This window comes from Carcharodon carcharias, chromosome 4 (genome assembly GCF_017639515.1).
Source record: "Carcharodon carcharias isolate sCarCar2 chromosome 4, sCarCar2.pri, whole genome shotgun sequence".
NCBI lineage: Eukaryota > Metazoa > Chordata > Chondrichthyes > Lamniformes > Lamnidae > Carcharodon > Carcharodon carcharias.
The window spans coordinates 87,177,515-87,194,383 of record NC_054470.1 but is presented as its reverse complement, the minus strand read 5'-3'; the positions used below and the strand labels follow the sequence as shown (position 1 = coordinate 87,194,383).

The 16,869-nt window shown below is 40.4% G+C and overlaps 1 protein-coding gene across 11 annotated transcripts in view; it reads right to left on the bottom strand.

The window, feature by feature from the left end:
• Window positions 1-16,869, bottom strand: part of LOC121276844 (nuclear factor 1 B-type-like) — a 399,145-nt gene that overhangs the window by 71,972 nt on the left and 310,304 nt on the right. For 8 of the 11 annotated variants that reach the window (XM_041185395.1, XM_041185390.1, XM_041185389.1 and 5 more), the window contains 3 exons: window positions 12,841-12,969; window positions 10,790-10,977; window positions 904-1,072 (listed from right to left, as the gene is read on the bottom strand). In XM_041185395.1, the coding sequence (XP_041041329.1) occupies window positions 904-1,072; window positions 10,790-10,977; window positions 12,841-12,969 (486 nt within the window). The remainder of the gene's footprint in view (window positions 1-903; window positions 1,073-10,789; window positions 10,978-12,840; window positions 12,970-16,869) is intronic. The other 3 variants (XM_041185393.1, XM_041185400.1, XM_041185394.1) reach the window with 1 other exon arrangement.

Genomic DNA, 16,869 nt, shown 5'->3' with positions numbered 1-16,869 from the left:
GAATTGCCTCAGTAAAGCTCACAGCAAAAGTGCTGTGCTTCAAAACAAAAAGAAACATACAATTATGGCACTCAGTGTACGCTCACCTTTCATTCTTGGACACAGAACAACTACCTGTAGTCTACATGTGACCAGACACGGGTTTGAACAGCTGAGAAGCTGCAAAGGCACGGCAAATCAATTAGTACACAAGTCGCAGCTGTCTAGAGGTTTTCTTAAAAGAAGACATTGTTCTCCTATTCCATTGCTGACAGTCTCCCACGAAACACATTAGCGAGCCTTTGTTAATTTCATCCAGGGAGAGAGATCCAGAACACACTGTGGCAGTTTAACCACAGCACTTGGGAAAGAGATGGCCAATCCCAGCACGTTCCAGCACATCTGATTTTCATCATTAACACAGTCTGCGAGCACTCTCTTGAAATTTGCTGTGATCAATCAAAGCTCATGATACTGTTTAAACTGTAGGTTGCAGCTGTCACAAACCAAAATTGCTGCAATAATGTATTAATACTGTAAAATCAAAAGTTCAAGTATAATTATAACTTGGTCCAATGTTGTCTATTGTTTAGAAAGCACCAAAAAGTTAATAGTCAAATAAGCTGCCCTTTCTGAAATCCAACTTAATTCATGGGAATTAATCACAATGATCCAATTGACCCTCTTAAATCCTTGCCTCTTTATAGCGTTTGCATAGTTTAGGTTCTGTTTTAATAATGCAAATGAGGATAAACACAAGCCAAAAGAAAACTATATAACAAAATGTATTTAATCTGAAAAAAATAGTTTTACATATATTATTCTGTTTACCTCAGGAGTGTGAGTTCTATTCTTGCATCAGGATTTGAGGAGGGAGTGATATAATCACAGGGGTAACACCTCATCTATTTTAATGGTACTTACTGGATGATGGAGATGATGTTGCCTCACCTTCGGTTGATGTAGTGATGGGTTTAGTGTCTGAAGACATGGCCAGGGTCACCGGTCTGGACATGCCATGATGAGGTGAGGGAGCCAGTACTGAAGTAAAATGACCAGGCACTTTGCCCACTACTTGACCACTACTATTAGGCTGTGAAAAGGAACAGAGAAATAGAGGATCAGCATTTTTTTGTTGCACAACAGGCATAAAGGCAAAAATTGTCTTGAAACTAAACTAGTAAATTGCTGAAATTAAACTAGTAAAAATGCAACTGTAATTTTTCAGAGCAAGCAAATGTTAGCCTTGCTGCTAGCTGTGTAATAGCTAACAAAACCTTCATTCAATCGCTATGTCCCTGTCTTGTGTCTGAAAACCTCTTCTCCTTACCACATCCTATTGTACCTCCAAAAGCTTCCTAAAAAAAGCCCATCCCTTTGACTGTCTTCAATCTCTCCCTTAACAATCTCTCCCTTAAATTCTTACTTTCTTTACCAAGGATCAACTTTCTGCCTCATACAGTTCTGCTAGATGTCTTGCGTGTGAGGAGTTCTGTACAAAAACAATTTGCTGTACTGTTAAAATATTATTAATGTATTTCCAAATAAAAGTCTTTTCGTCAGATGGACTGGCTAGTGCTGTAATCTTGTAAGGTACATTCAACTCCATGTCCATTTTCCCCAACTTATTTGTCTCTAAAGCCATAGAGGAAATAATTCTCAAATAGTTCTGTACTAAAAACTTAGGGACTAAGCCATCCAACATACATCCTCAGAGACATAGGCACTGGATATTAGGAAATGTTGCACCTTCCAAACCTGAGACCTCTATCACTAAGAAAAACATGGTCAACAGGTACATGGGAACACAGCAGTCTGCAAGTTCCTCTCTATGCCACACAACATTCTTATTTGGAAATATATCACTATACTTCCACTGTTGCTAGGTCTAAATATTGGAACTCATTGCCTAACTGCACTGTGGGTATACCTACACTACATGGATTGCAGCTGTCCGAGAAGACAACTCACTATCACCTTCTCAAGGCCAACTGGGGATGCGCCATAAACACTGGTCTTGTCAGTGACACCCATTTCCCATGAACAATTAACAAAATCTTGAGGCTTGTAAGACAAATATGTGGAATTAAGCAAATATTCTCAAAGTGTGAAATCCTAACAGCAAAAGTTACTTGTAGTTAAAAGAATACTTATCAAGAAAATAGGGTCAATATTGTCCTCAGAACAAAGGATTCAAAGGAAACGGAGACAAATCGTCATACAAACGAAGGCAACTGATGTGACACGAATAAAGCTTTATGCTTAATGACACTATGACAGTACAGTTCAGACTCCAGTGTTTGTTTACATATACATACAGTCAAGTTTAAACACATCGCTCCATCACTATGTAACCTGACGTAAACCCAGTCCCAAAAATGATTGGCTGGAGGTTTTGTCAAAGGGGTGGGAAGAAAGAAATATAAAGTAAATAAGAGAGAGACTAAGAATAAGAGAAAGAGAATTGGAAGAGATAGTGGAAGGAAGGAAAGAAGAGCAATTCACTCAGCTGGGAAACGAGTGAAGTAATCCTTCTCCACATGGATGTCCTTGAAATTTCACAAATGTGTCTACCAAACTGAAGGCTGTTGGGAGCATGTTAAAACAGGGTTAATGACCTCTGCACAATGGTTTCATGCTAGATCAAGGTGCAACACTGAAATAAGGGGAGCAAAGAATGTACTGATTTATGACAAAGAATCGCCTCACATGAGTGCTTTTTGATAATTTTTAGATTTTGTTACCACTCACTTAAAATCAGGGTTTGTTTAGATATTGAAATGCAAATATCGACCTGTGATATATATGGCACTTATCCTTCTTCAGGCCAAGATATAAAGCATTTTAAAGCGTTTTCAGAAAATTGGTTTTAAAATCAAGTATGACATAAAGAATTTTTTAAAAAACACAATGAGTGCAGAATCCACACTGTCTAAAATGGTGGTGGAGGCAGATTCAATTATTGCTTTCAAAAGGGATTTGGATAAGCACTTGAAAGGGAAAACATTACATGGCTTTGGAAAGGGCAAGGGAGTGAGACTAGCTAAATTGTTCATGAAGAGAGCCGGAACAGGCACGACGGGATGAAAAGCCTCCTGCTCACCCTTCTGCTCTGTAACCATTCTATGATTTTATGATTAAAAATATTAAACAAAACAGATATGTCTGCAACTCAAAATTTACCAGAATAAAGGAGGTTAGAGGAAATCTGAGGTGCATAAATTATAAAGCATCTGGATGAAACAAATCATAAACATTCTATTTTCATTGATCAGTGAGTCAGCAACAGCATTGTCAGAAGAACAAAAGGAAAAATGAAAACAAATATTATTTGTACATAGGGGTGTTGAGACATGGAAATAGCATTAAATAGAATTGAAAATTCCTTAAAGAAGAGAATTGGATAAATATTTGTAAAATAATGAAGTTAGAGCTGGGCAATGGGACTTTATCACAGAGTACACATAGGCAGAATATGTTTAAAATTCTATGGTTCTATACTAAACAAAATAAAAATAGTGATCTAATTGGTTAAATAAAAGCAAAGTACTGCAGATGCTGGTAATCTGAAATAAAAACAGAAAATGCTGGAAAAACTCAGCAGGTCTGACAGCATGTGTGGAGAGAGAAACAGAGTTGACGTTTCGAGTCTGTATGACCCTTCTTCAGACCTAACTGGTTACGTTAGTTATCACTGTTTGCAAGGATATGTTCATGATAAATATTGATGAAACAAAATGATTAAATAAGATACAGAAGTATCCTACAACAGTGGCAGAGGATTTCAGCAGCACAAGAGCTTTACTTAGGGTTGAGTTATGACTGTGTTTAGCCCTTGGGGGTCAGGGGTGGGGTTACAGATTTCTTGCAATATCTTTCCAAATGTGATGACATCAAAATTATTCTCTAAATTTTGTAGTAAATGTGGTTTAGAATTGCTATGTTGACTGTTTACGGAAAATTAACTACATATGAACATATGAAACAGGAGCAGAAATAGGCCATTCAGCCCCTCAAGCCTGTTGCGCCATTCAATAAGATCATGGCTGATCTGTTGGTGTTTCAAATCCCCCATCCCCATCTACCCCCGATAACCTTTGAGTTACTTGAGTAACAAGAACCTATCTACCTCCGCCTTACAAATATTCAATGACCCCACCTCCTGAGGCAAAGAGTTCCAAAGTTGCACAACCTTCTGAGAGAAATAATTTTCTCCTCACCTCTGTTCTAAAAGGATGACCCCTAATTTTAAAACAGTGCCCCTGGTTTTGGAGTCAACTACAAGAGGAAACATCCTTTCCACATCCAGGTTGTCGAGACCATTCTGGATCTCACAAACTTCAAACAAGTCACCCCTCACTCTTCTAAACTCCAATGGACACAAGCCCAGTCTGTCCAACCTTTTCTCATAACACAACCCGTTCATTCTGGTATCAATCTAGTAAACCTCTTGGAACCACTTCCAACGCATTTACATCGTTCCTTAAATAAGAGACCAAAACAGCGTACAATATTCAAGATGTGGGGCAGGATTTTTCACTGAGCGGGTGGGTGCGTGCCCGACCCGCTCGAGTGTGAAATGATGTGCGATGACATCAGGCGAGCCTCCCAACATCATCGTGCACTCTTGCAATGTTTTGGTCGTCGGGCGCACGCGGGAGTCGGCAGCGTGCCTGCCAACAATTAACAGGCCTATTAAGGCCATTAAAGTAACAATTGAATGAAACTTTTCACTGCCCATCCAACCTTACAGTTGGTGGGCAGGCGAAAAGGCCAAGCAGCCTTTGGATTTTTTAGGAAACCTCATCCACAGGAAACTGATAAGCCCCCTGGACCTGGTGGGTTGCACCCTAGGATACTAAAGGAAGTAGCTACAGAGATAGTGGATGCATTGGTAGTCATCTTCCAAGAATCCTTAGATTCTGCAAAGGTCCCAGAGTATTGGAGAACGGCCAACGTAACACCCTTATTCAAAAAGGGAAGGAAACAAAAAAACAGGTAACTATAGGTCAGTTAGCTTAACACCTGTCTTTGGGAAAATGTTGGAGTTTACTATAAAGGATGTAATAACAGAGCATTTAGAAATACATAATCTAATCAAGCAGAGTCAGCATAGCTTCATGAAGGGGAAATCATGCCTAATAAATTTATTAGAATTCTTTGAGGAGGTAACAAGCTGGAGTGATAAAGGGGAACCAGTAGATGTAATATATTTGGATTTCCAAAAGGCGTTCAATAAGGTATCGCACATAAGGCTACTTAATAAGAGCCCATGGTGTTGGGGTAGTATATTAGCACGGATAGAGGAGTGGCTAACTAATAGAAGACCGAGTTAAGATAAGGGAGGCATTTTCGGGATGGCAATCTGTACCTAATGGAGTGCCACAGGGATCAGTGTCGGGGCTCCAATTATTCACAATATACATTAATGACTTAGATGAGGGAAGTGAATGTACTATCGTCAAGTTTGCGGATGACACGAAAATAGGTGGAAGGCAAGTGGTGAGGGTGACAGAAAGGGCAGAATTTTCTGCCTCTCGGGCGTGTGGGCCCGACCCAATCTCCGGCGGGCGGGGAGCCGATCCCCGCCGGAGAAGTGGGCCCCGCCGCCATTTTACGTGGGTGGGCCATTTAAGGCCCCCCCCAGCGTGAGGTACGGCGGTAAGCACCATGCGCTTCCTGTGCAGGTGGGGGTGGGAATTCCCCAAAAGCTAGAGTGCGCTCTTTCACGCATGCGCACGAAGGAGCGCACATCTCCCTGAGGCAAAGTGCAGCCTCAGGGAGATCGCTGACACATTTAAAAAGATTAAAAATAGAAAAAAACCTTAACATGTCCCCATCGTGTGACAATGTCACATGAGATGGGACATCTTCGTAAATTATAGAATAACTTTATTATACTGTTTAAAACCCTGCATGAAACCTCATCCTGCCAGTGGATAAGGTTTCATGTTTTTTCTATTTGTTGCCGGGGCTCCTGGCCTGCCCGCCAACCTCAAGGTTGGACGGGCAGGTCCTTTAATTGTTTAAATGATCCTGTCAATGGCCTCAATTGGCCACTGACAGGTCGGCAGGCGCACAGCTGATTTTGCTGTGCCCCCGTCTTCCTGAAAATTTAAATGGGGTGGGATGACGTTGGGAGTTCCCCCGACGTCATCCTGCATCATTTTACGCTTAGGCAAGTGGGCCCCGCCTCCTGCTCACTAACGGCAAAATTCTGCCCAGAGTCTACAGAGGGATATAGGCAGATGGAATATATTGTGGGAAAATGTGAGGTTATGTATTTTGGCAGGAAGAATAAAGGAACTGAATATTATTTAAATGAAGAAAAACTGCAGAAAGCTGCAGCACAGAGGGATTTAGGGGTCCTCGTGCATGAATCACAAAAAGCTAACATACAAGTTCAACAGGTAATAGAGAAGGTAAATGGAATGTTGGCCTTTATTTCAAAGGGAATGGAATATAAAAATAGGGAAATCTTGCTAAAACTGTACAAGGCACTCGTTAGACCACACCTAGAATACTGTGAACAATTTTGGTCCCTTATCGAAGGTGAGATATACTGGCATTGCAGGCAGTCCAGAGAAGGTTCACTTGGATGATCCCGGGTATTTCTTATTTCTTATTTTCTTACGAGGGGTGGTTGAGTAGGTTGGGCCTGTATTCACTGGAGTTTAGAAAAATGAGAGGCAACCTAATTGAAACATATAAGATTCTTAGAGGGCTTGACCGGGTAGATGCTGAGAGGTTGCTCCCCTTGTGGGAGAGTCTAGGGCCAGAGGGCATAATCTCAGAGTAAGGCACCCATTTAAAACGGAGATGAGGGGGAATTTCTTCTCTCAGGGGATAGTCAATCTGAGGAATTCTTTACCGCAGAGGGCTGTAGAGGCTGGGTCATTAAGTATATTCAAGGCTGAGATGGACAATCAGTAACGGAATCAAGAGTTATGGGGAAAAGGCAGGAAAGTGGGGTTGAGGATTATCAGAGCAGCCACGATCTCATTGAATGGCGGAGCAGACTTGATGGGCCGAATGGCCTACTTCTGCTCCCACGTCTTTTGATCTTATGGAATGAGGTTTCCAACAGCAATTCAAAATTAAATAAAAATTTAAAAATTTCATTCATAACATGTCCCTGCTCACGTGACAGTCACATGGGGGGACATGTTTTTAACAGTGGAAGTTTTTTTATTTTTGAGTTGTTAAATCTTCAGCTCCCTGAGGCACAGAATTTTCATTGCGCGCACTTGCAAGCTTGCCCTCCTCCTGCAGCGCACACATTTCAAGCTGGCAGGCTGTTAATTGGCCAGCCAGCGTGAAATCGATGTTGGGACCCAATCATAGGTGGTGATCAACTTCGCAACCACTCGCAGGCCCACCCACCACACCCACCCGACAAGGTAAAAATCCTCCCCATGGTCTCACCAATGCACTGTATAACTGAAACGTAACGTCCCTACTTTTATGTTCAATTCTTCTCGTCATAAAGGATAGCTACATTATTTTAGTTTTTTTTATCACTTTACTCAATTGTCATATTCCTCAGCTGTGGAATAATCACAAAATGCCATAAAACAAGGTCCATTTATCAATAAAACTGGATGATCAACCATTTAACTTCTTTGTTTTTATCACTTGTAATGCAAGAGTTACTAAATGAAACTTAGGCCAGGATTTCCCGGTCGGCAAGTGGAGGGGGGTGGGGGCGGGCCCACTCGCCGACACAAAGTGTCGTGGGATGACGTCGGGCAGAACTCCCGACATCACCCAGCCTCATTTCAATTTTCAGGTCGGTGGGGGCTCAGCTGAATCAGCTGTGCGTCCGCCGACCTTCAATGGCCTATTGAGGCCATTAACAAAGTAATTAAAGTAATTAGTGGACCTGCCCGTCCAACCTTAAGATTGGTGAGCAGGCCGGGAGCCCTGGCGGGCATTAGAAAAAGCATGAAAACTCATCCACCGGCGGGATGAGGTTTTATGTAGGTTTTTAAAAATTTAATAAACGTGTATTTAAAAGTGAGGGACATGTCCCAACTCATGTGACAGTGTCACATGAGGGGACCCGACAGGGAATTTTTTTTTCTCTGTTTTTAAGATTTTTATTGTGGAGCCGATCTCCCTGAGGCAGCACTTAGCCTCAGGGAGATGAGTGTGCTCTTTCATGCGTATGCGTGAAAGAGCGCACTCTTGGCTCAAGAAATCCAACCCCGCCCACACTGGGAGCGCATAGCACTTCCTTGCGGATGTCACGCTGGGCGGGCTTTAACTGGCCTGCCCATGTGAAATGGCGGTGCGTCCCCAATGGCGGCGTGCCTGCTCCTGAACTTCCCCCCACAATGGGGGGAAAATCCTGCCCTTAGTCTGTGACCTCCTTCTGTTTTCCTTCTTCTTCTTCAAAAATGTAATCCTACCCAGGCTGTTGCAGTTGAAACAATGACTGAATTTTATAAGACTCCCCTTTGTGCACAGTGACTTAATTTAGAGTTAATTTATGAAATATTTTAATAATGTTTTATAGGAAATAAATAAAGGCTTAGATTAGCAGTGAATTCAATGGCAGTTTGCCATTTAACAATTGGAAATATTTAACTCATCCTTCATAATTTCCTCCTGTCGTTTGGTCTAATTACATGTTATAAACTAATATGGAATAGATTTAACAAACTATTTAACCCTTTCATGACTGCTGGTAATGGCCACTGCCTAAGGTGTTCTGGCAAGTTAGGCTAAACCTTTTCCCTAGTTCCTGTTGAAATGTAATTAGAGTAAGAACCAAAGCTCAATTTTTAAAGAAGAAATTATTCAGCCAGAACATACTACTTATAACAGAAGAGACTGGTTATGTGTAATTTGTAAAATATCTGTGTATATAATAACATTGTAATAACTTACGACATAGAAAAGCAAATTTTTTTTCACCAGGAATGCAAGAAACTTCAAGAACAGGAAGAAGCTAATAGACTGAACAAGCCTACGCCTTTTCATAGATCAACCCTACCTACACAGTTTCCCATCATATCCTTCTTGACGGAATTTACATTACCTACTTATAAGGTCTTTCGTGGTATTTCATTTCATAAGGTTGTTCTCCTTTACTTGAAAAGCATTCTGGCTCTCTCCTTATTCCCAACATCCCCTTCATTATCCTGTATCCCCTGGTATTTGAATTTTTCACTACAGTGAACATAATAAAATCTCTTGATGTCACATGCTGGAAGGTAGGTCAGGCAACATAACTGCTGGGAAATAGACTTGTCTAATACTGTAACATGAAAGTGTAATTTTTTTTTAAAGAAATCATTTTAGATTAGGAGTTAGAGAAGGGGAGCTAAAAAGTCTGAGTTCAAATGACTTAGGTTCTGACAACTGCACTAGAAATAAAATAATAAACAAAGTTTTTTGTTAAATTTCAAATAATGTTACATTATAAAATCGTGCAATGACAACAACTTACAGTTATACAATGTCCCTATCTCAGAAAAGTGGCTGCAAGTGCTTGACATTGACAAAAGGGGATTGGAATGTTTAAGGGCTAAAGGATTGAAGGGTATCAAAGGTTTTTAAACTGGCCTTTGAAGGAAAGGAGAGAGGCAGGAAGGTGAAGTAGGCTTAGGAGAAGGGGCTGAACATCTTACAATGGTTATGACTTAAATAGTGGAGAGAAGAGACAATGTGGAAGAGCAGAATACAAAATGGAAGGAGCATGGTGACCGGAGAGAAGCAGCGATCTAGAATGGAAAAGGGAAATAGAATGGGTAATCAAGAGCGGAACAGCAGTAATCTGGAATGGGAAGGAGGAGGCTGTTGGGTAAGAGCTGTAATTTAGAATGCAGGGGAGTGTAGGGTGTGGGCTGCAACAAATGACAAGTTAAAATTGTCTAGTTAAGATGGAGCAAGCCTGTAGAGGAATTTGTGAACAGAGACTTGTAAAATGGCTTTAACATCATTTCATGGGTGGACAGGAGGTCACTGTAGTTTAATAATGATGAATAGAGTGGGGAAAAAAGGCTTCTGTAACCTTATACAGAAACAAACTGATTGAAATGCATCATAATTTAGTAGTTTCAGAGAAGAGAATTTCCGAACAATAAGCACCTTAGGACATTTTATTACACTGAAAGGTGCAGTATAAATGCAAGGTGTTGTTGTTGATGTTGTAAATACATACAGGCAATCACAAATTAATATAATTGTAAAGAGAAGCTAAACATCAGGATACGGACCATTGCACAACCAAGAATGCCTTTGTACTCTTAATGTACACAAGCATTAGAGCTCACATTAACATCAGCTGAAAGGTTTAAGGATCTTTATCTCCTTCGAGCAGCTGTCATAGTTTGGCAGTTGATTTCTGCCATTGATTTGCTGAAACCATTTAAACTCATGGCCCAAAAGATCTCTACTTATACTAAGCATGTGTCCATATCATTGCAGCTGAAAGTTACAGTAACATTTGTGTCAGCAGCCGTCTGGATTGATTAGTCAATAGTTTCTAAAGGCTACATATTTAGGAAAGCATATCTCTTCTGCACTCCCAACACCTACCCACCCCTGCCACAAAAGCCCCTCAAATGAACAGCAAATTGCATGTACTTATCAAAGGCAAAGGCATGAAAAGCTGGAAGTGGATTCTTAGTGTGTGGTTTTCTGCTTTATAGTCAATTTCTATTTTTATGGTCTTATGGCTTAGAGAAATAAACAAAATATAGTTCATTAGCCTGTACTTTCAACACAATTATCGTAAAATGACTATCTTTCATTTGTCTATTCAAATTTCTAAACATTCATAATTCAGCATTAAGTGACTAACCTGGCTTGTTTGTGGATTGGACGGGCCACAGCCAAGTTGTACAAAGTTCTTTGCCGACTCCTGAGGGGTAAGATGTGGTGGATATCTGATTGTTGGATGTGAGAAATAACTACTGGGAGCAGGAGGGAGAATGGAGGATGCTGAAAAATGTAGCGGTGAAGGAGGAGGTGGGCTTCTCGTTGAGATGACTAGAAATTGAAAAGAGTAAAAAATTAATAGCTTTTCTATGCTTTGAAATTTCTGCACAATGCTGGCCTCAAAACATTTACAATGTTCATATTTTCAGTTCCTGTAACAGAATCACAAAATTGTTATGGTGCAAGAGGAGGCCATTTGGCCTGTTGTGTCTGCACCGGCTCTCCAAATGAGCACTATGACTCAATGCAATTCTCCTGCATTTTCCTCGTAACCCTGCATATTGCTTCTATTTAAATAATCAATCATCTAATGCCCTCTTGAATGCCTCAATTGAACCTTCCTCCACCACACTTCCAGGCAGTGCATTCCAGACTCAAATCACTCACTGGGTGAAAAGTTTCTTCTCACATCGCATTTGCTTCTTTTGCAAATCACTTTAAATCTGTGCCCTCTCATTCTCAATCCTTTTATGAGCAGGAACAGTTTATCCCTATCTACTCTATCCAGCCCCCTCATGATTTTAAACACCTGTATTAAATCTCCTTCTCTCCAAGGTGAACAGTCCCAACTTCTCCAACCTATCTTCATAACTGAGGTTTCTCATCCCTGGAACCATTTTTGTAAATCTCTTCTGCACTTTCTCCAATGCATTCACACCCTTCCTAAAGTGTGGCACCCAGAACTGTACACAATACTCCAGCTGAGGTCTAACTAGTGTCCTATACAAGTTCAGGATAATCTCCTTGCTCTTGTACTCTGTGCCCCTATTAATAAAGTCTAGGATACTACATGCTTTATTAGCTGCTCTCTCCAACTGTCCTGCCACCTTGAATGACTTATGCACATATACATCCAGGTCCCTGTGCTGCAGCACACCCTTTAGAGTTGTACCTCTTATTTTATATTGAATCCAAACTATTTGTGTGTTTGTAGCATTAGTTTAATAAAGGCTTCTCGATACAACCCAGTGAAACATTGATTTAAGGGAGTATAATCTAACACAATTATTTTAACAAGGCAAAGTCAAAGCATCCAGACACTCTCCTTGACTAATTTGCAATCAGTTGAATAGGTTTGCTATTTTGCTTGTTTAGATCCATAAAATCTCAAGTGCACAGTTCCCCTTGATTAATGTCACTGAAGTGTATTTATTTGTCCTCTTCACAAAGCCCTTTTAGAGAAGAACTACTCGGAAGAGGACAATTCAAAACTATTTGGGGAAAAATAGACAAAACTCATCAGGGGCTAAATACACAAGATTCAAAGCATTATCCCCATGAGTAAAGTTTTTTGTTTAAAAACAAGAACATTGGACTCTTCTAAAGATAGCAATCATCAATGCTGGATCTTTCAGTAAAAAAAAACTCATTATCGAAAATATTTCATCAGTTATATTTGATGTTGAGTCTATATGCAGAAAAAGGCAGTGCCTAAATTGACACAATAGAGTATAGGTGATGCCTAGTGCTGCCTATTTCTTTGTTCCTTGTTCTTCCTTCCCTTCAGCAGAATGATCTTGTGGCTGTGTTATCGAATTCCAGCAGGGATTTAATCATCAGAAGGTCCATTCCAGAGTGGTAACAAATAGCTAGGTTTCTCTTCAAACTTTTAGATACAGGGCACAACTCAATTCATAAGTGGACATGAGACAGTCAAGTTCTGAATAATGACCATCACTAGTACTGAGTGTACTGTGCCACAAAAATGTCTTTATTTTGCACTAGTTAAAGCTAGTCAAATGGTATATTCCTGGTTGAAATGAAATCTCCACAAGCTGATTAAACAAAAATCTATACTGATCAAAAAACACTGTGCGTCATTAAAAGGTGCCTGAGAGAATGATGTATCAGCTGTATTTTCCATTTTATTTGTACCTATTTAATACACAGTACTAAAAGCATGAACTGAATTACCACTGTGTCCTGGGATGCCAGGATGATGATGCGATGGAAAAGTGCTCAGTCGCGGTGAAGAACCTTGTGGAGATGTGGGGCCACTATACATTGGCTTCTCGTGCTTCTTCATTGTAGGAGATGCCATTTCTACCAAGTCATAGATAGAAATATGAAAACAAGTAAATACTTATATACAGGATTATTGGACCACTTAAGAAAAATGTATTGTTTCAGTAAAGCCCTGCCTTACTTTCAGGTAAAGCCACTATTACCACAATCTTGTACTGTTATTATGAATCACCTCTGCCTGTGATGAACTGAAGAGCAAACAAAAATAGCAAGTTATTAAAATTCTACTTGACAACTTTGAAAAGGCAAACATTTCCATCAAATCTCAAAGTAGCACACTTTAAAGGCATCATATATGCAGCTGATTGGTACATTTTTGGTTGTGATTTATTGCTGAGCCAATCGACACAAGGGTCATGGGAACTGAAAATGCCAATCAAGGAGTTTAAAAACCTACAATCCAGAATTTGCCATCTGCAAACACTTTGACATAACCACAGGATGGGGAGATGGTGGTGAGTGGTAATATCACTAGACAAGTAAGCTAAAGTCTCAGATTAATGCTTTGGAGACACGGGTTCAAATCCCATCACAGCAACAGGTTGATTTTAAATTGAATAAATAAAATCTGGAATAGACAAACATACGAACAAGGAACAGGCATTGGCCTTCGAGCCTGCTCTGTCATTTAATAAGGTCATGGTTGATCTGAAAGTAACTTCAAATATGCATCCTGCCTACTCCCAATAACCTATCACCCATTTGCTTACCTAGAATCTATCCACCCCTGCCTTAAAAATATTCAGATTCTGCTTCCACCGCCTTTTTAGGAAGAGAGTTCCAAAGACTCACGACTCTCTGACAGAAAAAAATTCATCTTATCTCCTAAGGGCAGCCCTTATTTTTAAACAGTGACTCCCAGTTCTAGATTCTCCCACAAGAGGAAGCATCATCTCCACATCCACCCTGTCAAGAACCTTCAGGATCTTATATGTTTCAATCAAGTTACCTCTTCTAAACTCCAGCAGATACAAGCCGAGCCTGTCCAACCTTTCCTCATAAGACAACCCGCCCACTCCAGGTATTAGTCTGGTAAACCTTCTCTGAAATGCTTCCAATGCATTTACACCCTTCCTTAAATAAGGTGACCAATACTGCACACAGTACTCCAGACGTGTCTCATTAGTGCTTTGTATAACTGAAGCATAACCTCCCTACTTTTGTATTCAATTCCCCTTGCAATGAATGATAACATTTTACTGGCTTTCCTAATTACTTGCTGTACCTGCATACGAGCCTTTTGCAATTCATGCACTAAGACACGCGGATCCCTTTGCATCCTCTCACCATTTAGATAATATGCCTCTCTTTCATTCTTCCTGCCAAAATGGACAATTTCACATTTTCCACATTATACTCCATTTACCAGATCTTTGCGCACTTACTTAACCTATATGTATATTTGTGTCATCAGCAAATTTGACAACTATCCCTTCATCCAAGTTATTTATACAGATTGTAAACAGTTGAGGTCCCAGCAATGATCCCTGTTACACACCACTCGTTACATCTTGCCAACCTGAAAAATACCCATTTAAACATACTCTCTGCTTCCTGTTAACCAGCCAATCTTCTAAACATGCCAATATGTTACCTCCTATACCATAAGCTTTTATTTTCTGCAATAGCCTTTGATGTGGCACTTTATCAAATGGCTTCTGGAAATCTAAATACAGTACATCTGCCTTTATCCACAGCATCTGTTACTTTCTCAAAGAACTCCAATAAGTTGGCTGAACATGATTTCCCTTTCACAAAACTATGTTGACTCTGCCTGATCACCTTGAACTTATCAAAGTGCCCCACTATAACTTCTTTAATAACAGCTTCTAATATTTTCCCTATGACAGATGTTAAACTAACCCGCCTGTAGTATCCCATTTTCTGTTTCCCTCCCTTTTTGAATAATGGAGTTACATTTGCTATCTTCCAATCTAATGGGACCTTCCTCAAATCTAGGGAGTTTCGGGAAATTAAAACCAATGCATCAACTATCTCACTAGCCACTTCTTTTAAGATCCGAGGATGAAGTCCATCAGGACCTCGGCACTTGTCAGCCCGTAGCTCCAACAATTTACTCAGTATCATTTCTCTGGTAATTGTAATTTTCCTCTGTTCCTCCCTCCCTTCCATTTCCTGATTTATAGCTGCTTCTGGGATGTTACTTGTATTCTTTATTGTGAAGGCTGATACAAAGTACCTCTTCAATTGATCTGCCATTTCCTTGTTTTCCATTATCAATTCTCCAGACTCACTTTCTATAGAACCAACAGTCAGTTGGTTAACTCGTTTCTTTTTAAATATTTATAGAAACTCTTACTGTCTGTTTTTACATTTCTGACTAGCTTTCTCTCGTACTCTTAATTTTTCCTTCCTTATTAGTCTTTTAGTCATCCTTTGCTGATCCTTATATTCTGTCCAATCTTCTGACCTTCCACCTATCTTTGCATAATTGTATGCTTTTTCTTTAAGTTTGATACTATCTTGAACATTGTCAGTTAACCATAGATGGTGTGTCCATCCCTTGGACTTTTTCTTACGAATTGGAATGTGTCTATTCCATGTATTCTGAAATATCCACTTAAATGTTTGCCACTGCATCTCTATTAACCTATTCCTTAACCTAATTTGCCACTTCACTTCAGCCAGCTTTGCTTTCATGCCCTCATAATTTCCCTTATTTAAGTTAAAAACATAGGCCAGGATATTACACTGGGCACATGGGCACGTGTCAGTCTTGTGGCCCGACATCATTGTGCACTCACATGATATTTCATTCGGCGGGCGTGCACCGGAGTCGGCTGTGCGCCTGCCGATAATTGAAAAGCCTATTAAGGCCATTAATGAGCTAATTAAAATCAAGTTAACGCTGCCCATCCAATCTTACAGTTGGCGAGCAGGAAAAAAGGCCAAGCAGCCTTTACATTTTTTTAGGAAACCTCATCCACGAGCAGGATGAGGTTTCCTAAAGCAAATAAACATTAAATAAAAACTTTATTTTGAAATTAAAAACATGTCCCACCTCATGTGACACAGTCACGAGGGGCCATGTTTTGTTATATTTTTATTGTCTTAATTTTTTTAAAAGCGCTTCAATCTCCCTGAGGCAGCTCCATGGACATGCTCATGCATGAACTGCACACGAGGCCTGGCTTTCTCTCCTCCCTCAGCCTGCACAGGCAGCGCCCAGTGCTGCCGCTTGCAATCCATGCAGGGCAGGTCTTAATTGGTCCACTCCGGTGCACACCCGCCAAATGAAATATCATGCGAGTGCACAATGATGTCGGGCCGCAAATCTGACACGTGCCCACATGCCCAGTGTTGACTCCAGAACACACTGTTCTAACAGACTATCCCGAAAACATTCTATGAACTCCTCATTAGGGCTACCTCTGCCCATCTGACTTTTCCAGTCTATATGTAGATTAAAATCTCCCATGAGATTTATCATTTCTCATCTCTACCCAAACCATTTCCAAATCCTGGTTTCTTGAACTTAGGTCATCCCTCTCTATTGTGCTAATACCATCATTAACTAACAGAGCCACCCCTCCACTTTTTCCTCGCTTCCTGTCCTCCCTAAATGTCCCATACCCTTCAACATTCAGGTCCCAATCCATGTCCTCCTGCAGCCATGTTTCTGTAATGGCTATGAAATCGTAATTATTTCCATGAGCGCTCTCAGCTTGTTTCAGTTATGTTGGCCATGACATCTTTCACCGATTGTTGGAAAAACTCATTTGGTTCACTAATGTCCTTTAGGGAACAAAATCTCCTGTCCTTATCACTTTGGCCTACATGTAACTCCAGACCCACAGCTCTTAACCACCTTCAGAAATGGTCTTGCAAGCCATTCAGTTTAAGGGCAATTAGTGATGGGCAACAAATGCTGGCCTTGCCAGCGATGCCCACACCCCA